The 24,132-nt window shown below is 35.7% G+C and overlaps 1 protein-coding gene across 4 annotated transcripts in view; it reads right to left on the bottom strand.

Moving 5' to 3' along the window:
- Positions 1 to 24,132, bottom strand: part of ATAD2B (ATPase family AAA domain containing 2B) — a 129,189-nt gene that overhangs the window by 34,473 nt on the left and 70,584 nt on the right. For all 4 annotated transcript variants that reach the window (XM_040224537.1, XM_040224538.1, XM_040224539.1 and 1 more), the window contains 2 exons: positions 18,243 to 18,429; positions 5,843 to 6,028 (listed from right to left, as the gene is read on the bottom strand). In XM_040224537.1, coding sequence (XP_040080471.1) covers positions 5,843 to 6,028; positions 18,243 to 18,429 — 373 coding nt within the window. The remainder of the gene's footprint in view (positions 1 to 5,842; positions 6,029 to 18,242; positions 18,430 to 24,132) is intronic.

The following is a 24,132-nucleotide window of genomic DNA, read 5'->3' as shown; positions in this document are numbered from 1 at the left end:
TGCTGGACAATGTATCAGCAGTTTACTCCACTTATTGCTGAATAATATTTCACTCTGTATGTATGACATTTTGCTTCACTAATCACCAATTAATGAATACTTGGGTTATTTCCACTATGAAGAATAATTCTAGTAGGAACACTGGTGTACAAGTCTCTGGGTGAATGTATGTTTATATTTCTCTGGAGTAGTTACCTAGGAGTGAAAATGCTGAGTCATATCATAACATTTTAAGAACTGCCAACTTTTCAATGTGGCTACACCATTTTACAATCCTCCAGCAATATATAAGAAGTCAAGTTTCAACTTCTATCTGCTTCCTTGTTTAAAAATCCCTTTTCTTTTCTTTGTTCAACCCTGGACTCTTTTTTCCTAATTCTCCTAAATAGAAATAACTTGTAATTCTCATATATCTCAACTAAAATTCTCCAACTGTTCTCAGAAAAAATCTTCAGGGTCCACAGAAGTATATTACTTATACTAGAATTTTGCAAAAAAAGAAAAAAAAAAGGAATGAGGTTAGGCAGGACTTTTGTAAAGCCTTTGTGGTAATTCAATGGTCAATTTCTTTTTCCATGTAACAAACATTTACTAAGCAATTCCAGTGTATTAGGAAGTGAAGGGCTATAAGACAGTCCCCTCCTCTGAAAAAGCTTGTGGTAGCAGGTTAGAGACTCAAATGTTTTGGTCTCCACACATCATTAAACTCTTAAAAATTACTCAAGAACCCAAAAGAGCTTTTGTTTATCTGGGTTATATTGGCCAATATCTATGTACTAAAAATTACAACTAAGAACCTCCCAAATAATGTATTCATTTAAAACATATTATATGTCAACACTAAAATATATTCTTCTGATGAAATTATTCATGAAACAGACACAGAATCACAGACCTAGAGAATAGACTTGTGGTTGCCAAGGGGGGAGGGTTATATTGGGAGTTTGGGATTAGCAGAAACAAACTATTACATACAAAATGAATAATAAAAGAGAATATGAATGTATGTATAACTGAATCACTTTGCTGCACAGTAGAAATTAACACAATGCTGTAAATCAACGATACTTCAATAAGATAAATTTAAAAACACATATTCTGTTGAATATCATTATTGACTCAATGGACATGAACTTCAGCAAACTCCAGGATATAGTGGAGGACAGGGAAGCCTGGTGTGCTGTGGTCCATAGGGTAGCAAGAGTCGAATATGATTTAGCGAATGAACAATGAAACACTCTTTTTGAAAGACATATATTTTTTCAAAATATAAAATATTATATATGTAAAATAAAATTCAGTGAGAAAAGTGGCACTATTTTACACTTCTTCAAATCTCTTTAATGTCTGGCTTAATGAAAGACAACTGGATTCTCATTTTCTGCTTCTGCATTCAATCTGCTATGATAATGTGGTGATTGGCATACATTAAGAAAACCCATATTCAAGAAGATACAGGGCTTCCCAGGTGGCGCAGTCATAGAGAATCCGCCTGCCAATTCAGGAGACATGTGTTCAACCCCTGGTCTGGGAAGATCCCACATGATGCAAAGCAACTAACCCCACGCACCATAACCACTGAGACTGCTCTAGAGCCCAGGAACCACAACTACTGATCCCATGTGCCACAGCAACTGAAGTCCATTGTGCCCTAAAGCCCACACTTCACATCAAGAGAAGCCACAGCAATGAGAAGCCCACACACTGCAGCTAGAGAGTACCCTCACTCCCTGCAACTAGAAAACAGCCAGCATAGCAACAAAGACTCAGCACAGCCAAAACAAACAAGATTCACAGCTTAAACAACAACAAAAAAGAGGAATGTGACTCTCTGAATGTCCTGTGAGGCCCACAGGGGTTCATGGATCACAATTTGACAACAGTCAGTCTAGGACAATGATTTCCAATTTTTTTTTTTTTGATGAAATGCCTCATCAGTAAAAAAAAAAATTGAAAATATTCCCTCCAGTGCATGCATAAACATATTAAATATATTATTCTACTAATATTACCATTTCTACTATGAAACATACTCACTATAATATTTAAGATAATATGAAAAATAAAGTCCATCTAGTCAAGGCTACGGAGAAGGCAATGGCAACCCACTCCAGTACTCTTGCCTGGAAAATCCTGTGGACGGAGGAGCCTGGTAGGCTGCAGTCCCTAGGGTCACTAAGAGTAAGACACAACTGAGAGACTTCACTTTCACTTTTCACTTTCATGCAGTGGAGAAGAAAATGCCACCCACTCCAGTGTTCTTGCCTGGAGAATCCCAGGGACGGGGGAGCCTGGTGGGCTGCAGTCTATGGGTCACACAGGGTTGGACACGACTGAAGTAACAGCAGAAGTAACAGCAGCAGCAACAGCAGCAGTCAAGGCTATGGTTTTTGCAGTGGTCATGTATGGATGTGAGAGTTAGACTATAAAGAAAGCTGAGCACAGAAGAATTGATGCTTTTGAACTGTGGTGTTGGAGAAGACTCTTGAGCGTCCCTTGGACTGCAAGGAGATCCAACTAGTCCATCCTAAAGGAGATCAGTCCTGGGTGTTCATTGGGAGGACTGATGTTGAAGCTGAAACTCCAATATTTTGACCACCTGATATGAAGAGCTGATTTATTTGAAAAGATCCTGATGCTGGGAAAGATTGAGGGCGGGAGGAGAAGGGGACAACAGAGGATGAGATGGTTGGATGGCATCACCGATTCAATGGACATGAGTTTGGCTGGTGGAGTTGGTGATGGACAGGGTGGCCAGGCGTGCTGTGGTTCATGAGGTCGCAAAGAGTCGGACATGACTGAGTGACTGAACCAAACTGAACTGACCTATGGACTTAGAAAAGACGGAAAGATACAAAGACACATTTACAAGAGAATTTTAAAAGGGCTCTAAAGGATGAAATTGTCACTTTGTCCCACAGACAGAAAACATTTTTGTATCCCAATTAGTCCCATGATGACTAATTCTTTTTTGTTTTGCTTTGCTTTTAAAAATTTAGTAGAGAACCTTTTCTTTTCATCTCTGAATGAGTTTATTTCCTGATGAGAACAGTAAGTAGCATTTATTATAGAAGATTTAGAAAACAGATAACAAAAATAACTAAAATCTTAAGACCCAGTGATAATTAATATTATTAATAGTTACACATAGTTTTATTTATATATATATATGACTATATAATACATAATTATTTCTATATAAACCCAGATAATGCCATACATACTAATATAATGCCTATAATTTTTGGCAATATATTCAAGCATCTTTCCATGACATTGTTTTCTACATCAATATTTTTAATGGTCTCACTGTATTTCATGGAAGGAATCTACTATGACCTAACCAATCCGCCGCCACCGCTGCTGCTGCTGCTGCTGCTGCTGCTGCTGCTGCTGCTGCCGCCGCTTCAGTCATGTCCAACTCTGTGCGACCCCATAGACGGCAGCCCACCAGGCTCCCCCATCCCTGGGATTCTCCAGGCAAGAACACTGGAGTGGGTTGCCATTTCCTTCTCCAATGCATGAAAGTGAAAAGTGAAAGTGAAGTCACTCAGTCGTGTCCAACTCTTAGCGACCCCATAGACTGCAGCCTACCAGGCTCCTCCATCCATGGGGTTTTCCAGGCAAGAGCACTGGAGTGGGGTGTCACTGCCTTCTCCGAACCAATCCCCTACTATAGGATATTTAGTTTCCAATCTATGAAGAAAAGTTATGATAAATACTCTTGTATTTTTTATTTTGCCTGTGCCGTATCTTTGTGTTTGTCCCTAAAACACTCTGTCCATGAAGAAAGGCTATGGTAACTTTTTGTGCTGTTTGTGTTCTCTTTTTTGTTTATCTATGAAAAACTACTTATCTATAAATTGCTGAACTTAAATGAATGTTTTTTATTTAAATCTATTACTATGAACTGTCCCGAAGAGAGTTTATGAAACCTTTCTTTTTTAATCTGTATCTTATTGTTATTTTAATTTACCACTGAATTTTCTTAAATACACTATAGTAACTGACCATTTCTTTCTTTTAGAATCACTTAGTTTTTTGCTACTCACTGTGTACTTCAATTCTTCTTCCATCAATCTGGCACCTTGCTAACCTAGTTACTCAGTTGGCAACTCTCTATGCTTTTTATTTATTAACCAAATATTTATCATAAGCACTAAGTATGACCAAAACAGAGCAATATACTAATGGCAAAGCTGAAATTAAACTGACAGGCTTGGGGCAGAGGAGGCTTTTCTAAGGACAATTAATATAAATTAATATAAAATATATAATGTAACCAGTAGTCTAACAAAATCTCCATAACCTTCACCCCACAGATAAGTGTGTCACTTTGTCCCACAGTGACTATCCTTAATACCTTCAGTAACTATTTGGTATAATAAGGGTGAAGAATACAGAAGATGGGAGGGTGGGTGCTGAAATTTTAGGATTCAATGCTAGTAAATTTCTAGTATTTTAGCTATTAATTAAGGATATTGGAATTCACAGAAAAAGTATAACAATATAGCAACACTGAAAATGTATATGATGCAATGTTAGCTTTTATAAAACTAACAATAAAATCACATATGCAAATAAACAAGAATATGCAAAATTAAAACTGCTGTATCACAAAGATAGGTTTAGTAATACTTTTATTTACAAATTTTTTAACAATATAGGGACACTTTATGCAAATATATATTTCTGCCTAGAACCCTTAATTATTCTAATTTTCTTTAATTTTTATAAAATTATAATAATAAAACAGTTGAGAGGATCAAATTTTAAGATGTGGCTCCTAGGTTCAGTTATGTCCAGGTTCACTCCATTCTCCTAAATCATGTCAAAAGCATTCCTACTTTATAATACTAATATAATAGCAAACATTTTGTAGCTCTGTATTTTCCAAAATAAATTCACATATATTATCTCACACCAACAAGTGTATTTTTCTGACTATTACTGCACACATCTTTCCACTAAACTTTACCGCTCCCTGTGATTAAAGAAAAAAAAAATTCTGATTAATGGTCTCAATAATATCAGATTCTGAATAAAAAGAGAAATATTCTACATTTAATATACTTTTCTTACAAGAGCAGTAAGTTGTACAAATTCACTTTAGCCAGATATATAAAAAGAGCTGAAACAGAACAAAAGAACTTGGTAAAAAAATCTGAATCATAAAATTCTAGGTAATCAAGATTTAGACTATAAAATTTGAAACATATAAAGCTTTTATAAGAACTGTGTTGCTTGGGCAAAATATTTCTAAGCACTTCTAAAGGAGATTATTTCAAAACCTGGTATGCTTAGAATGTTAAAATAATTCCTTAAAAAGCAATTTCATTCACGAGCTGATCTCATTTTTTTCTGAAACAACTGTAATTTTTACCTTATTCTCTACTATTGAGTTGGATTTGAATTCAAATGCTAAATATCAGGTTTTAAAAATATGCACAACACGATGCTACCAATGAAAGAGAGGAAAAGTCAAATCCCACCAAATAATCTAACAGATGGTAAGAAGGAGAAGGATAATTATAATGGCACTGATGACAATACAGCTAAGGTGTTCTTAGTAGTTACTATATAGTTACTATATACATCATAGTCCAGTCTAAGCATGAATTATCTCATAATTCACAACAATACTGAGGAATATATCAAAATATATATCAAAAAATAACAAAGCGAAACTTAAAAAGTTAATTCACAAGTCACATGGCTAATATTTGGTACAACCAAGGCATGAGCCTTGACAGTATTGATTTTATAGTAACTAAATTTTGTCAAATTACAAGGAAAACTATTTTAAACCATAAGAAAACATAAATATTTAGTCAGTTCTTACCTCTTCAGGCAGTTCACTGTACATGGTTTCAGAGGTAGACAACAGAAATATGGGTGAAAATGACGGTATATCTTGTAACAGAGTCAGAAAAGTTGCTCTCACAGTTTCACTGACAGCTTCCCACCAATCACCAATGTGAGGCATGTAAACAATACTAGGTACTGTTCTTCGAGCTTCACGAAAAATCTAATTAAGGAAAGAACTGGCATTAAACATTCAAATAGAAATTATTATAAAGTCTACACAGTAACTTCCCAATACATTAAATGTGTCAAGCCTGTTACTATAATTACAGTCAGCCTCAATATTCAAGTTGTTCAAGACATAATGCACAAACCATACATACAACTTCTATCTACCCTTATCCCACCTAAGAAAAGGAGAATATTTTGTTATTATTCCTACTCAGTATGTATTAATAGTATAAAGGTATCATATTGCTCCATTTCTCTATCACATAAAGTAAAACACCACTATGATGCTGCAAATAAAGAGATAAGCATGCACCTATATGTCACCTACGTAAGAGTGATTATCAGGAAGCACAAAGAAGAAAAAGAAGACACAGTTTACATGTTCGTGCACACTGCCTAAAATCACTCAACATATGGATTAAATATTTTAACCAAGATATGCCACCCTAAAGCTTAAAATTAATGAACTATTCGGCTGAACCACTTGTTTACCTCCCATTACCTTAATTCAATCTTCTATAAAATAGTCACAAAACACCTTTAATCTCTAAAAAGCAATAAATAAATTAGCAAAAAACTATGAGATACTCCCACTTCAGAAAGTAGAAAATAAAGTTTCCCCAGGTGTTAAAGAGTCTTAACCATAGCTTCAGTCACAGTCTGCCAACACATGCAAATAAAGACCAGGCTGGCAATTAAGAAGTTGCCAGACAGAACTACTGCCCTTTTACATAAAAGTCAACATCAACTCAATAGTCCATCAACAAATTCTTATAGGTTAATATGACATCTCTTCAGTACCTTTAATAAGTGTATGAGTAAGTTAAAAATCTGACTATCAGGGACTTCCCTGGCTGTCCAGTGGTTAAGACTTCATGCTTCAAATGCAGGGCACAGGTTTGATCCCTGGTCGGGGACTAAGATCCACATGCCATGCGGTGCAGCCAGAAAAAAATAAACCTGTCTCTCTCGTTTCAATAGAAGAATTCTACTTCTAAAATTCTCTATTTTCTCTTAAACACATTTCAATTAGCCTATGTAATGTGCAAGATACAGAAATGAGAATCAAATAGTTTAAATGATTATCAAAACATTCCTAAGATTCAAAAGGATTATTTTTCTTTAATGAGTAAGCCTACCACTTGTATGAATTTTTCAAATATTATATTTTATATAGTTTTAAATCTCCTGGGTAAAATAAAATATACTGCCAATTTAATAATAAGCCAGATGAAAAATGCTAAAATAAAAATTTCCCCCTAATTGGAAATGTAGATGTTATGATCACTCACATCAAAAGTAATATTTGTTCCTTTCCTTCCTTTAACATTTGCATATCCACCAATCCAGAACAGTTGTACAGTACAACTCCTTCAGGACCTTCAAATTTTGACCTTTTCTGCAAATACACACTCTCTTATCCTGGATCTTGAAATCCAAGGATTATTATTTTCCAAAGTTCATGTAGAAGATTCACAAGAGAAAAACAAGCATAAATGTTGGCAAAAGGAAGGAACCACACAGGAGCACAAAGGCAAGAGAGGTATTTGATTCCAAAAAAATGTTTTTAATTTTACTACATGCCACCTAAATCAGGCATGATATGTAGAAGACAGTGACCAATGGCTGTTGCTGATAAAACAAGGGTAAGCCAGCAGGAAGAAAAAGGTGATTATATGAAAAAGACTAACAAACTTCACAGCTTATTAAGAAACCTCACAAAACTACCTACCTAATTCAGCCATGCAGGTTACCACATGCCCAGGGAAAGATGAAAAAACATGCCTTTGAAATCTGCCTTGCTAATTCTAGTATTTGTAGGTTAGATTTTCTATTAATACATGGATTGAGAACATCTACCTGCTAGCAAAGCTACAAGAGTACAGGCAAAGCAACAGACAGTTTAAATGATAATAAACAATTTTCCAGAGCCGTAAGTTAAACAGTGCAGTAATGCAGGTGTTTCAAACATATCTGCAAGGTTGAACTACATATATAAGTATCACCAACTGTAAAAGAGTGGAGGGATATTTCTATTTCTTTCCTTTTCTCATCCAAACCTCTCAAAATTAGCACACTGAGTAAGATAATAATATTTCATTACCCTTTTTGTTTCCAAAGACTTTAGGAAAGCATCTTTATTAGAACTTTTTGAAATTATATTTGAAAACCTAGAGGGCAAAAAATGATCAGGAAAAAGTCTAAGATAAATATAGAAAAATAAAAAGGCTCAGACTTTCTGGTCCATGAATATATAATTACATGAATCAAGAATTAATCTAATTATATGCAATATCAATAATCAAGGAATAGTTTTCTCTGAAACTTTTAAAGGAAAAACATCCTTAATTTCCAGAAAAATTTTAAAATGCTACTAAAACAAATTTCCTTTTTAACTCCTTATTCTATTTTATCTCTGAATGTTAAAATAAACTTTTATATTTTCCTTAAATAGTCAACCTATCCTAATTCTCCTGTTTTTGAAACGAAATTTCAAAAAGAATAGACTGAGGATAGTATTTAAAAACTGATTTAAAAGTTTAATCATAGTGTGTGTGTGTGTGTGTTTTTAATGTAAAGTCAGCTCTTCAGCAGTTTCCAGGTAATTTTAGAAGTTGTAGAATAAAATAGTTGTGGTGGTTTAGTTGCCAAGCCATGTCTGACTCTTTTGTGACCCCATGGACTAAAAGCCCTCCAGGCTCTTTTGTCCATGGGACTTCCCAGGCAACAATACTGGAGTAGGTTGCCATTTCCTTCTCCAGGGGATCTTCCCGACCCAGTGATCAAACCCGGGTCTCCTGCATTGGCAGGCGGATTCTTTACCACTGAGTCACAAGGGAAGCCCCATGGAATAAGATACACTCTGTGAAATCAGTTAATTAAATATTTCATAGGAGAAAAATAAAGCCTAGTTTTAGTGAAGCGGCAACTGTCTTGGGAACAAGTGATGCCATTTGATAACTAGAAAAATACTCACCTATAGGGTGTCTTGGATTGGTGGATGTGCAAGGTGTAGTAGAAAACAGAAAAACTGTTATAGAGAAAAAAAGACAGTAGGCCAAATTACTGAACCAACCGTTTCAAAATACCTCTGACATGACCAGCACTCTTGCACAAATAAATGAACAAACACCAGTGTATGTGAATGTTCATTTTGATTCTTTAAACAATATACTTCTGGCCTCTTCCTCTCCCAGACATCATAGTCCTGTATATAACTTTTTAAATTTCTTTATTTGAAAAAAAACACAAACTATTTTCTCTGAGTATTGATGATATGAAAGGCAAAAATTGGGCCTTTCATGCAAGGAAGCACTAACAATACAAACTGCACTTGTATTTATGAGTCCTTAGTTCAAAAACTAAATTTCAAATCAGTACACTAGATACCAAATTAAAATGTTCAGTGCATGAAAATTTACTGTATCTTTAAAAAATTAAGAATATACAGCCTGTAACAAGCCACTTTAAAAACTGAAAACTAGAGTAATTTTAAATGCAAAAGTACATGAAGCAGAAAGCTCCAAGCCAGTACAGTTTTCACTTTTCTAAAAGGGGCTACATGAGAAAAACAACTTTGTTTCATCAATAAATTTCCAGAATTTGTCTTGGTCACTTTATAATATTATGAATGTACTAAAATTATAAGACATAAGTAAAAGAAAAATCTTGGTGGCTAATTTATTCTCAATTTTTATAAAAATTAAAAAGTACTATTTAAATAAGTTTAATTCCTTAAACCATGATATCAAAAAAAAGTTAAAATAATACTATGTCTCCATTATCAATAACTTTATTCCATATATGTCACTTATTCCATTTTGAGCATCTCTGTGAAAATAAGGCACTGCCTTGAGGTTTGAAGATTCAGGATTCAAGAAATAAAAAGCCCAATTTCTTTACAAGCATATAAAATCAGCCTGTTAAAAAACCCAGCTATGCTAGAGTTTCTGAACAATGGGTTTAATACAAATCAACATTTCTTGAAAATTAAAACACCCAAGTTCCTTTTCTGATATTTTCATTGCTAAAAACTTCAATAATTTCAGTAAATGTGACACAATTTGGGCCAGGATAATTTAATTGGTTTACAACTCCAAGAAAAAAAAAGTGCTATGGCAAAACACAGATGTATTAGCCATGTACACAAACACAAGAGCTTCCCCAGCATACACAGAGTGTTATAGAGAAACCTAGAAATCCTCTTTCACAAACACAAGGGCATCCAAAGTATACACATAGGTAAGTATATTAATTCCTTAATGCCACATAACCGAAACAGATTTTCCCTGAGAATTTTCAGATGTAATTTCTTTCTGGGGAAAAATAAATACTAAAATTTTTACCCTCCAAAAAACTTTACTGACCATGTGAAATTACTCGTAACAACATACAGTACCCAAACTCCAAAGCTTTTGACAGGTTATATTTAAATTTATCAATTCAGTTATACCTCGATAGTAATGAAAACAATTAAGTAACACATTCATCAATCACTTTTTCCCTAAATCAGCAATGGAAATAATACAAGAGGGAAAAAAAATACATCTGAAAAAGTCAGTAAAAGGGACTCATAGTTGTTGCAATTTTTAAAACATTTTATTTTTAATTGGAGGATAATTACTTTACTCTACTGTGATGGTTTCTGGCATACATCAACAACATGAATCAGCCATAGGTACACATGTTTCCTCCCTCTTAAACCTCCCTCCACATTCCACCCCCTAGGTTGTCACAGAGCACCAGCTTTGAGTTCCCTGCATCATATGCAAATTCCCAATGGCTATCTATTTTACATATGGTAGTCTCTATGTTTCAATGCTACTGTCTCAAATCATCCCATCTTCTCCCCCAGCTTCTGAAAGTTCTCTATGTCTATTTCTCCACTGCTGCCCCGTAGATAGATTCATCAGTACCATCATTCTAGATTTCATATGTATGCATTAATATACGATATCTGTCTTTCTCTTTCTGATTTACTTCACTCTGTATAATAGGCTCTAGATTTGTCCACCTCATTAGAGCTGCTATTTTTATTTTTTAGAGAGTGTTAACACAGTAAATCTTTTACTGTGGATACTGACATCTCCAGCCTTGTTGTAGGGGCTCAATAATTACTTGTGAACTGCCTGGGACAACCATAAATCTTCCAGGCTACATCAGTTTCCATTCTCCTACCCTCAGAATCTTTGGAAGACTATGAAATGCTAAGTAAAATACATACAGACATGCTCATACACAGAGCTACTTTATGAACTCTGGCAATTGTTTCAGTTACAAATGTCAAACTACTGTCCAGTAATCAGCAAAAACAGCAGTCCCCAACTCTTCTTCAAACCTTTTTTTTGGCACCAGGGTTGGCACAATTTTTCCATGGAGGGGGCAGGCGGCAGGCCACGGATATTGAGATGATTCAAGTGCATTTCATTTACTATGCAGCTGCTGATCTGACAAGAGGCTTAGCTTAGGCAGTAATGCCAGCAATGGGGAGCAACTATAAATATAGATGAAATTTCACTCACCTCCTGCTGTGCAGCCCGGTTCCTAACAGGCCACAGACTGGTACCAGCTATGGCCCTGGGGTTGGGAACCCCTGAGCTAAAACTATATTTCTAAGTGTTTATTTACTGAAGACTTAAAATAGTAACAACTGGGATGCACATTTAAAGTGCAGGTTTCTGGGCTCATCTCAAATTTCATGAATCAGAATCAGCCAGAGAATCAGAAATTTTAATAAGCACCCCCAGGAGATTCTCATTCTCATTCTCATTAAACTTTAAGAACCAATGAGAAAACCCTCCAGCAGAAACTAACTCCTCTACCACTTTTCATGCAACTGATAAAATTAATCAATAGCAGAGGCATTTGGAAGAAGAAAAATGTATTTATCTGCTGTGTGTGGATGTTCTAAGGAACAAGCATAAAACTAAACATGATCCTCATGGCATAAAGAAATATGAAGTAGGGCTCTTCTGCCCCTTCCATCTCAACACAAAAAAACAAACCTTTAAAGGTGATTTAAGACTCCTTTCCTTTAAAACTACCTGTCACATTCATGTTGCACTATTAAACAACCCAATTTAATTTGCATTACACATCTCAGAGGCAGAGGTAAAGAAAATCACAGAATAACTTGCCACAGATCAAACCCTTATATTCCACATCTATTTAGAGATAATCTTGTTTACAGAAGGACCAGCTACCAAGAGAAGGAAACCAAAAGAGAAGAAAAGAAAGTGAATATAGGTGAGAAAAGGATTTTTTTGTTTCTCTTTCCTCAGTATTTTGGCACTTAGGCACTCTTTCTCCATAAGGCTTTTTTACCTACTTATACCCAGGCTTGTCAATCTCTTAATTTCTCAAATTAAGAAAAAACTCCTCAGTTTCATTATATAATAGTCTATTTTTGAAAAGTTTTCTGGAAAAGACAGTAGTATATTTTATTATCATAAATAAAATATGTACTTAAAATTCAAAGTCAGGGATTAACTGGGACAGTTTATGTGGTCTCTGGTCAATATTCAGAGAAAGTCTCAGCTTCAACTACCAACCTATAAAATTGAACCAGTGTCTGGGCAGATTAGACATCCATGTGTTGGTCACTCAAGAAGAGGCTGCACTTCCAACCCAAAAGTTCACAGGTGAAAGCAGAGAAGATGAGCTGTCTTGACCCACTAGACGCAATGGAATATAACCAAAAACCCAGTGGGTTTTGTTGTTTTCCACTACCAAGTGACACTTCTCTCCACCCTCCTCACCAACATGAAAAAAAAAGTATCAAAAGCCAAGATATGTGAAAGAGACCAAAGAACATGCGGTTAGAATTCAAATTTAGCCCAATGATGCCAAGCAGGATTCAGGGGAAAAAAAAAAAAAAAAACCCGAGGATCCCATAAGATCAACATACAGTTTACTATGTATTTCCTAAGTATTTCCTTACCTAACATGAAGCCAGTATTATGGCTGTGAATATACACACACATTAGCCATAAGGAACAACTAACTAGACAGAGAATACCCTCTTCACTTTGAAAATGTTCTACCTTCAAAGTGATTTTATCTTTCAGTTTGCCTGAAACTTTCAAATACACAAGTAAAAAGAAAAAAATTTCTAAACTATATAGCAGAGTGTAAACAAAAATGACAAAGTTTACTCATTCCCCTAATCCTCCAAATTCCTTCCCCCAAACCAAAACAATTATTTAACAAGGTTTTTTTTTTTTGGGGGGGGGTGTAATTCTTGGATGAAATTTCTACTTATATATAAACATGGACATATATTTTTTAAGTCTTTTTTTAACACAAAGAAGATCATACTTAGATTGACTTATAGTATCTAACAATAAGGAGACCACTAATATCTCCTTCATCTTTCCACATCAGCCTATATAAATCTTTTACCTCACTCTTGTTAGACTTCTTAGTATTTCTGTTACTATACTTTAGCCAGTCCACCATAAAAAGGACATTTAGTTTGCTTCTTTTTGTCTTATTATTTGCTAATTCTACACAATACTTTGATGAATACCCCTGTACATTCAAGAGTGAATACTTGTAGCTAATGTATCTTTAGGAAATGTTTCTTAATGTAAATTTCCTGGGTCAAAAAATAAATTTACATTTCCACTCACCAAGTATGAGTGCTCACATATCCAATATTAGGTTTATCAAGCTTTTCATTTTCACAAGTCTATAGCTGTTTAAAATAGCATCTTTCTGCTTTAACATGCTTTTTTTCCACTTATAGGTAAGACAAAGAATCTTTTCAAAATTTTATTGGTTGCATTTGCCACTTTTTTCTCCCTATAAATGGCATGCTCTTATTTTCCCAATTCTTATTAGGTTGTTATCCTTTCTTCTTCTTGATTTTAATATGTTTTTGTATAGCTAGGAAACTTGTTCTTGACAGGTGTTACAAATACAAACCTTTGCCAGGTTATATCTATTAATTTTATTTAAAGAAAAGTTTTTTGTCATGAGTAATTTAAAAATTTTATAAAGTCAATTTTGTTCTTATTTTTCTTGGCTTCTATATATTGCTTTGAAATTACTTTCCCATATCCAAGATAATATACTGCCCTTGTGAATTATCCTAACACTTTAATAGTTCCATTAACAATCTAGAATTTACTGGGCCTAAATTTTAGGCAGAAAATCCAGTTTTTCTTTTTCCTTCATAGAGCCAGCCAGTTTTCTAAGACTATTTATTAAATAATCTATCTATTCTAAGATACAGAGCTTCCCTCATAACTCAGTTGGTAGAGTCTGCCTGCAATACAAGAGACCTGGGCTTGATTCCTGGATGGGGAAGATAGCCTGGAGAAGGAAATGGCAACCCACTCCACTATTCTTGCCTGGACAATCTCACTGACAGAGGAGCCTGGCAGGCTATAGTCTATGGGGTCGCAAGAGTCAGACATGACTGAGCGACTAAGTACACACACATTCTAAGAAATCAAATGTCATCATCATCATATACTTAACATCATCAGACACTAAATTCTATTTCTACACAGGCCTAAGCATGATTTCTCACTTTTGTTCCATTGTTTGTCAGTCTACTCCTGCACAGTTACAAGTACTGTATTATCACAGTTCTACTACACATCTGTTGGAGAAGGAAATGGTAACCCACTCCAGTATTCTTGCCTGGAAAATCCCATGGACGGAGAAGCCTGGTAGGCTACAGTCCATGGGGTCGCAAAGAGTCGGACATGACTGAATCACTTCACTTCACTACATCTGTAAACATCTGGAAGGGATATATCATTACAGTTTCTCCTTTAGAATTCTCCTTCCTATGCTCATATTTATTTTCTAGAGGGAAAAAAAAAAGAGCCTTTTTTTTTTTTTAATGTCTCCTCTTAAATGTTGGGGGGGGGCAGATTATTATTGAGATTGCACTTAATTTAGAAAAGAACTCATGGCTCTCCAATGTTGAGTCTTACCAGTCACTAGCTGTATGTAGCAGTAGAGATAAATATGATGATAGTTGTCATTGTTGGGTACTGTATGCCAAGACTATTGGGTAAGCTTGTTTCAATAATCAAAATAACCTTATGTGGTACCATTATCTTTGTTTCATAGATGAGACAATTGAGGCTTACAGAGGTTAAGCAATGTATCTGCTGCTGCTGCTGTTAAGTTGCTTCAGTCATGTCCGACTCTGTGCAACCCCATAGACAGCAGCCCACCAGGCTTCCCCGTCCCTGGGATTCTCCAGGCAAGCACACTGGAGTGGGTTGCAATTTCCTTCTCCAATGCATGAAAGTGAAAAGTGAAAGTGAAGTCGCTCAGTCGTGTCTGACTCTAGTGACTCCACAGACCGCAGCCTACCAGGCTCCTCTGTCCACGGGATTTTCCAGGCAAAAGTACTGGAGTGGGGTGCCATTGCCTTCTCTGAAGCTACATATCTAAGGCCACAAAAATACAAATACACTGAGATTTTAATCTGTGCAATATGATTTGAGTATACACTTTGAATCATAGTAAATATAAACGAGGTATGCCTTTTCACTTATACAGCTGTCCTCAAGTGACTTTTAAGCTTTCTTCTTTTAGGCCATACAATTTAATTGTTAATTCCTAGGTAAAATTAGTTGCTATTAATATTTTAAATGGGACCTCTCCTTTTATTATGCAGTTGACCCTTGAACAGGTAGGGGTTAATCTGTGAATAATTTATAGTCAGGCCCTCTGGATTTGCAGTTTCTCCACATCCACAGATTCAACCAACCACAGACTTTGTCATTTTGTAGTTACTGCTGAAGAATATCTGTCTATAAGTGGACCCATGCAGTTCAACATTAACTTTGAAATTATCCACCTTACAAAATTCCCTTATTGGCCCTAATTGTCTTTTAGTTAATACTATAATCATACCATTGGCAAAAAAAATTTTTTTTTGGTCCACACATATACATGTAGCTCTATCTTTATTTTAATATACTTACTTCCCAGAGGGCTTCCCTGATAGCTCAGTTGGTAAAGAATACGCCTGCAATGCAGGAGACGCCGGTTCGATTCCTGGGTCTGGAAGATCCACTGGAGAAGGGATAGACTACCCACTCCAGCATTCTTGGGCTTCCCTTGTGGCTCAGCTGGTAAAGAATCTGCCTGCAATGCAGGAGACCTGGGTTGGGAAGATCCCCTGGAGAAGGGAAAGTCTACCCACTCCATTCTGGCCTGGAGAATGCCATGGACTATATAGTCCATGGGATCACAAAGAGTCGGACACAACTGAGCGACTTTCACTTTCACTTTACTTCCCAGAAGTATTTTGAGAGGAAATTGGTGGTTCATTTAGGTTTTGACATTTTTTGGTTCCGGAGTTTGTTTTTTTTCACCTTTTGTGTCCATATTCTCTTTTTATTCTTTATCTTTGTTCATAGCACTGTGTAGTTTTATTGGCAAATATTTTTAACTTCAAAATGTTCATTCCAATATTTATATTTCCTCATATCTAACTGAATCAATTTTGCATGCCTTAGTAATAGTACATTACTCTTTCAATGTGCTACTAGATAAATTTGGAATATTTACTTTATGTCCACTGTCTAAGTGAGATTGGTCTACAATTTTCTTTGTATTTCTTTCAAAGGTTTAGCACCATTCTTTTTTATGATTTCACATCTTCTTCTATGCTTTGGAACAGTTTAACCAGCATCAAAATAATCTTAACCTTTAAGATTAAAAGAATTCACCTATGAAATTGTTTGGACTCAGTGCTTGTTGACACTCAATTTCTTCTTCCACAACTATTGTCTATTTAGATTCTCTCTCCTCTGAAGTCACCTTATTAATTTATATTTTCCTAGTAAATCACTTGGATTTATTTTAAATGGTACTGAGTTATTCCCCTACTTGCATAAAAACTATAATAATTTTGTCTCACTAAAAAAGAAAAACATGAGCAAACATATAAATCAACCTTATTGGAGAACACTCACAGCCAGGATAAATTAAATGTATAAAACTTGGAGAAAATCACTGGTATTAAGATTTTTAGTCAGGCCATGGGTTTGGGAAAAAAAATCTTTAATTAGGACTTTATAAGTAGTGAAGTACTGCTAGGATGTTCATACCCAAAGAACTGTTAAGTAAAAGAGAAATAAATCTGACACTATTGGCCACCTGATACGAAGAGCTGACTCATTTGAAAAGACCCTGATGCTGGGAAAGATTGAAGGCGGGAGGAGAATGGGACGACAGACGATGAGATGGCTGGATGGCATCACCGACTCAATTGACATGAGTTTGAGTAAACTCCAGGAGTTGGAAATGGACAGGAAGGCCTGGCATGCTGCAGTCCACGGGGTTGCAAAGAATCAGACATGACTGAGAGACTGAACTGAACTGACTATGAACTATTTTAAAAAATCTATCTTGCTACAAGGTGCAGAATGGTTGTCAGTTAGATAGTATATGCATTAAATATATATGAACTATAACCGGAGGGGGGAAAAAAAAGTGTGCAATGCTCTTAAGTTTTACTACTCAAGTAGTCTAATCTCTAAAAATAGGCTAAATGTCAAAGTAGAAGATGACACTCAAACATTTAATGAGTACTTACTATGAGGTGGGCACTGTGTCAGAGACACAGAAATGGTGAAGACATGGTCCCTTGGTTCAAAAAACTTATTCCCTTAGCCCCTAGTTCCAACATGACACACTTGTAATAAATTCAGTTATATATTAAAACGTCAAATTGCTTCATAAGCTAGCAAAGATAAAGTATTGGAAAATTAAATTGATTATTGATTGAAATTGACACTTGATTATTAAAACAAATACATATAATTTTTAAATTCCCATCAGTTTTCTAAACTAATTTTAAATCTTGGCTTTCTCAAACTTGATATTATCTCCCTTACTATGATAAGGCTCTTAAGTACAGACAGAAGTTTACAGAGTCTCTGTAAAAAGGGTCAAAAAAAGGCAAAAAGAAGTTCCCTTTCTATACTGTTTAATAAAGCTTTAATATAAGAAATAGGATTATTAAAATTTCAGAAAAAAATGAAGTATCATGGGAAAAACTGATCTCATTTTAAAAAACCAAAAGGATCTTTTGCCTTAATATTAGAATGCTAACAACCAACAAAAAGTTAATATTTATATTACTGTTCTTTGAAAAAAAAATTTATCAAACACTATTGCGATATAAATAATAAGAAAGTTGGAAATACTCTGATATAGTGCAAACCTACCTGTGCACATGATTCTTCAGGTGTTTTGGCACTAACTGAATAAAGTGCTGGGAGATCTAGTCTATGCACAGAGAATTTTTCTAGAGTGTGCAAAAGTGCTGGAGCAAGGTGAGAAGTTTGACCTGAGCCTCGTTCTCCAGACAGCAATAATCTTGGCCTGTAAGAGGTTGGCTGATGATATGGTGACCTGCAATACACATAAGATATAATTATTATTTCAAAACCATACACTCTGAAGATCAAGATGAAATATTAAGAAAATATTTACATAAAAGAATGTAATGCCAAATTAATAGAGCTTTTCCTTCTCTCTCACTTTTTAAGTATAGTGAATCATTTTTTCATTAATTACAGTTTTAAAATATTGATCTCTCTGACCGTATTAACAACAAAGACATAAAAGTATAAAAATCCATTCTGAAAGAAAGTCAGAATACCTGGGTATTCATCTTCTCATACCACATATATTAACTTGGAAAATGCTTCAGATACTAAGTATGATCCAGTTATTAATTATCCAAGGTCAGATGTTAAGAATTCTACTTCTCCAACAGAGATACACATCTAAAGATTATTCCAAATGTAGGGCTTTCTTTATTAATGGTTTCTTTCTTTATTAATGGTAGACTTCATACATATTTTAGAATTTTTAAAATAGAAAAAAAAAAGTAGGACTTCTTCAGTGGCAGCAATTTTGTTTCTAGGCCAATAAAAACTGTTCTTAACTGTTCTTAACTTAGTAGATAACATCTAAAGCCCTACACCAGAAAAGGCCAATTTAGGATAACATATTAAACCAAAATCAACTTGTATTTTCAAGATTCTACAGCACCACTAAAAAGATAAATGAAACAAGTTTATCTAATATCACTGCACATAATGCAGGAAATTCTAGGCAATGCAATATTAATAAAGCAAATTTTAAAATGGAACTAATGGAAAGAAATAGGACAAACACTGTTACTTGTAAAGAACTTGATTATACACTAGAAAATCCAAGAAGATCAACTAATCACTGCCATAGCCTACCACCAACAAAATAACAAGACTGAAGATGGAAACAATTTTCCTAAACACCATCAATAACCAATATAAAGAAGGAAAGAAGATTCTATTCACAACTGTAAAAATACAAATGATAAACAATACTAAATATATAAATCATAAAAAATAATAAAAAATCTAAACAAGAGAGATGCAGAACTACTTGGAATACATCATGGGCCTGAATACAGATGTCAAATCTTCCTATGCATTTACACCTAGCTATTGTTAACTACAAGGCAAAGGCTACCCACTCCAGTGTTCTGGCCTGGAGAATTCCATGGACTGTACAGAATACAGTGGATTGTACAGAATACTATACAGTGACTGTATAGTCCATGGGGTCACAAAGAGTCGGACATGACTAAGCGACTTTCACTTTCACTATTGTTAACTATGGTTAGTTTATGGTATTTTACTTTATAGATTTTTTAAAATGCAAATCAAAAATCCCAAAATAAAATTTGATGCAGGAGATTTAAAACTTCCTTGCAACATTATCTGAAAAAATAATCAAGTAAAAATATCAAGTGGAAAAGTGTGCGAGCTTCAGTTTCAGAACATTTAAACTTATTTTACTAACTAGCACTTCATACAGATTTCTTGTTTAATTTTCTTAACAATTCTATGAAATACACAAGTCTCCTCTTACTAAACAGTAATGAACCCAAGGCTCAGAGAAGTTTGCTATAAGATTACACAACTCGGTGTCCATATAACTGCAAAGCCCAGGTTCTAAAACAGTACGTTAAGATGTGCCTTACTTTATACTAACACATAGTACAGAACAGAATAACAGAATGTATAATATACCAGAGAAAAGAAACCCTGATTAGTGGAACTTAATAGCAGCCCAGAAAACAAATCACAGTAATTGAAAGAATTTTATATGAGATAATAAGCATAAAGATAAATGTAACAAAGATGAACCATAACACAAATATTGTTTTAAAATAGGAAGGATACAGATCCTCATTTCACAGAACAAAATGAATTCTAACATAGAATTAAAAAAACAAAAGATTCATGTATTTTTAATTCATAAAAATCTAAAAACATTTGTTATTCAAAAATTACATCTGAACTACAATCAGACATCACCTCACACTGGTCAGAATGGCCATCATCAAAAAGTCTACAAACGATAAATGCTGCGGAGGGTGTGGAGAAAAGGGAACACTCTTGCATTGTTGGTGGGAATGTAAATTGATACAGCCACTATGGAAGATGGTATGGAGATTCCTTTAAAAACTAGGAATAAAATCACCATATGACCCAGCAATCCCACTCCTAGGCATATACCCTGAGGAAACCAAAACTGAAAAAGACACAGGTATCTCATTGTTCATTGCAGCACTATTTACAATAGCTACAACAGAAAAGCAACCCAAATGACCATCAACAGATGAATGGATAAAGAAGTTGTGGTATATATAAACAATGGAATATTACTCAGTCATAAAAGGAATGCATTTGAGTCAGTTATGATGAGGTGGATGAACTTAGAACCTATTATACAGAGTGAAGTGAGTCAGAAAGAGAAAGATAAATATTGTATTCTAATGCATATATATGGAATCTAGAAAAGTCGTACTGAAGAATTTATGTACAGGGCAGCAATGGAGAAATAGGCATAGAGAACAGACTTAGGGACTTCAGGAGAGGGGAGGAGAGGGTGAGATGTATGGAAAGAGTAACATGGAAAATTACATTACCGTATGTAAAATGGATAGCCAACGAGAATTTGTCTTATAGCTCAGGAAACTCAAATAGGGACTCAGTATCAATCTAGAGGGGTGGGATGGGGTGGGAGATGGGAGATTGACTCAAAAGCGAGGGGATATACGTGTGCCTATGGCTGATTGATGTTGAGGTTTGACAGAAAACAACAAAATTCTGTAAAGCAATTATCCTTCAATAAATTTTAAAAAATTACAATCTGAACCAAATAGCAAACAATCAAATAAGATAATTAAATTTGCCATTAACAGGACTGATTTTAATGCATAAAGAGCTTATATGCACAGTATTTTAACCAAAAATACCTTCTTATACAAAGGACATAGACAATTCAAAAAGAAAATAGAAAGAAGTAACTTTTTAAAAATGATCATTCATTTAACAATTTTCGACTGCTTCCTATGTTGAATGCCTTGGCCTAAAGTATCCACCAATACACTGTTACTACAGAGCTCATGACTCAGTATATTTATTGGAAAAAGGAAATACATTTTAAAAAAAAGCAACAACCTTTGAGTACATGGTGCTATTAGAGACCCACAGATAGCTTTCCTGAAAAAGCGCTACGGAAGCACAAAACTCCAACAGATCAAAGGCAGAAAGCATGAATTTCAAGAAATACAAACAGGATGAACAAAGGAACAGAGGCCAAAAAAAAATCTCTTGGCTCTTTGGGGTAGTAGATATAGTTCATTACAGCCAGCTTCTTTCAAGGTTTTAGGACAATGTAGGGGTAAAGATATTGAGGTAAGGGAGGGGAATTGGGAAAGAGAATCAGACTGCAAAGGGCTATGATAGGTTCTCTAAGCCATGTTAAAAGCCATGTCCTCACTGAAGACAATGAGGAAACATTAAGATGCTTAAGTAGGGTTTTCCTGGTGGGTCAATAGTAAAGAATCTGCCTGCCAGTGCAGGAGACACGTGTTCAATCTCTGATCCTGGAAGATCCCACATGCCATGGAGCAACTAAGCCCCTGGGCCACAACTGTTGAGCCTGTGCTCTAGAGCTCAGGAGCTGCAATTGCTAAGCCCATGTGCAGCAACCACTGAAGCCTGTGCGCCAAGAGCCCATGCTCTGCAGCAAGAAGTCTGCACGCTGCAACTAGAGAAAAGCCCCCACGCAGTGCGACAGAGAAAAAGCCTGCACAGCAATGAAGACCCAGCACAGCCAAAATAAGTAAATATATAAAATTTTTTTTTTTTAAAGATGCTCAAGCAGGGGAAGTTACATAAGCATACACATGTTTTTGGATGGTAACTCTAACTCAGCATATCAGTAGAGGAAAGAGTTTTCGAAAGAAGGTAAACAGTAGGAGTAAGGTAAGGAGCAGCGGCTGCGCTTTGCTGGAACAGCCGTGAAGAGATACCACACGCCCAAGGTAAGAGAAACCAAAGTAAAATGGTAGGTGTTGCAAGAGGGCATCAGAGGGCAGACATACTGAAACCATACTCACAGAAATCTAGTCAATCTAATCACACTAGGACCACAGCCTTGTTGAACTCAATGAAACTAAGCCATGCCCACGGGGCAACCCAAGATGGGCGGGTCATGGTGGAGAGGTCTGACAGAATGTGGTCCACTGGAGAAGGGAATGGCAAACCACTTCAGTATTCTTGCCTTGAGAACCCCATGAACAGTATGAAAAGGCAAAATGATAGGATACTGAAAGAGGTGTCCCCAGGTCAGTAGGTGCCCAATATGCTACTGGAGGTCAGTGGAGAAATAAAATCCAGAAAGAATGAAGGGATGGAGCCAAAGCAAAACCAATATCCAGCTGTGGATGTGACTGGTGATAGAAGCAAGGTCCGATGCTGTAAAGAGCAATATTGCATAGGAACCTGGAATGTCAGGTCTATGAATCAAGGCAAATTGGAAGTGGTCAAACAGGAGATGGCAAGAGTGAACATTGACATTCTAGGAATCAGCGAACTAAAATGGACTGGAATGGGTGAATTTAACTCAGATGACCATTATATCTACTACTGCAGGCAAGAATCATTCCCTCAGAAGAAATGGAGTAGCCATCATGGTCAACAAAAGAGTCCAAAATGCAGTACTTGGATGCAGTCTCAAAAATGACAGAATAATCTCTGTTCGTTTCAAAGGCAAACCATTCAATATCACAGTAATCCAACTCTATGCCCCAACCAGTAACACTGAAGAAGCTGAAGTTGAACTGTTCTATGAAGACCTACAAGACCTTTTAGAACTAACACCCAAAAAAGATGTCCTTTTCATTATAGGGGACTGGAATGCAAAAGTAGGAAGTCAAGAAACACCTGGAGTAACAGGCAAATTTGGCCTTGGAATGCGGAATGAAGCAGGGCAAAGACTAATACAGTTTTGCCAAGAAAATGCCCTGGTCATAGCAAACACCCTCTTCCAACAACACAAGAGAAGACTCTACACATGGACATCACCAAATGGTCAACACCGAAATCAGATTGATTATATTCTCTGCAGCAAAAGATGGAGAAGCTCTATACAGTCAACAAAAACAAGACCAGGAGCTGACTGTGGCTCAGATCATGAGCTCCTTATTACCAAATTCAGACTGAAATTGAAGAAAGCAGGGAAAACTGCTAGACCATTCAGGTATGACCTAAATCAAATCCCTTATGATTATACAGTGGAAGTGAGAAATAGATTTAAGGGCCTAGATCTGATAGATAGAGTGCCTGATGAACTATGGAATGAGGTTCGTGACACTGTACAGGAGACAGGGATCAAGACCATCCCCATGGAAAAGAAATGCAAAAAAGCAAAATGGGGAAGCCTTACAAATAGCTGTGAAAAACAAGAGAAGGGAAAAGCCAAGGAGAAAAGGAAAGATATAAGCATCTGAATGCAGAGTTCCAAAGAATAGCAAGAAGAGATAAGAAAGCCTTCTTCAGCGATCAATGCAAAGAAATAGAGGAAAACAACAGAATGGGAAAGACTAGAGATCTCTTCAAGAAAATTAGAGATACCAAGGGAACATTTCATGCAAAGATGGGCTCGATAAAGGACAGAAATGGTATGGACCTAACAGAAGCAGAAGATATTAAGAAGAGATGGCAAGAATACACAGAAGAACTGTACAAGAAGGATCTTCACGACCCGGAT

The sequence above is a fragment of the Oryx dammah genome, unplaced genomic scaffold (genome assembly GCF_014754425.2).
Source record: "Oryx dammah isolate SB20612 unplaced genomic scaffold, SCBI_Odam_1.1 HiC_scaffold_25, whole genome shotgun sequence".
NCBI lineage: Eukaryota > Metazoa > Chordata > Mammalia > Artiodactyla > Bovidae > Oryx > Oryx dammah.
This window is presented reverse-complemented; position numbering and strand designations above follow the sequence as displayed.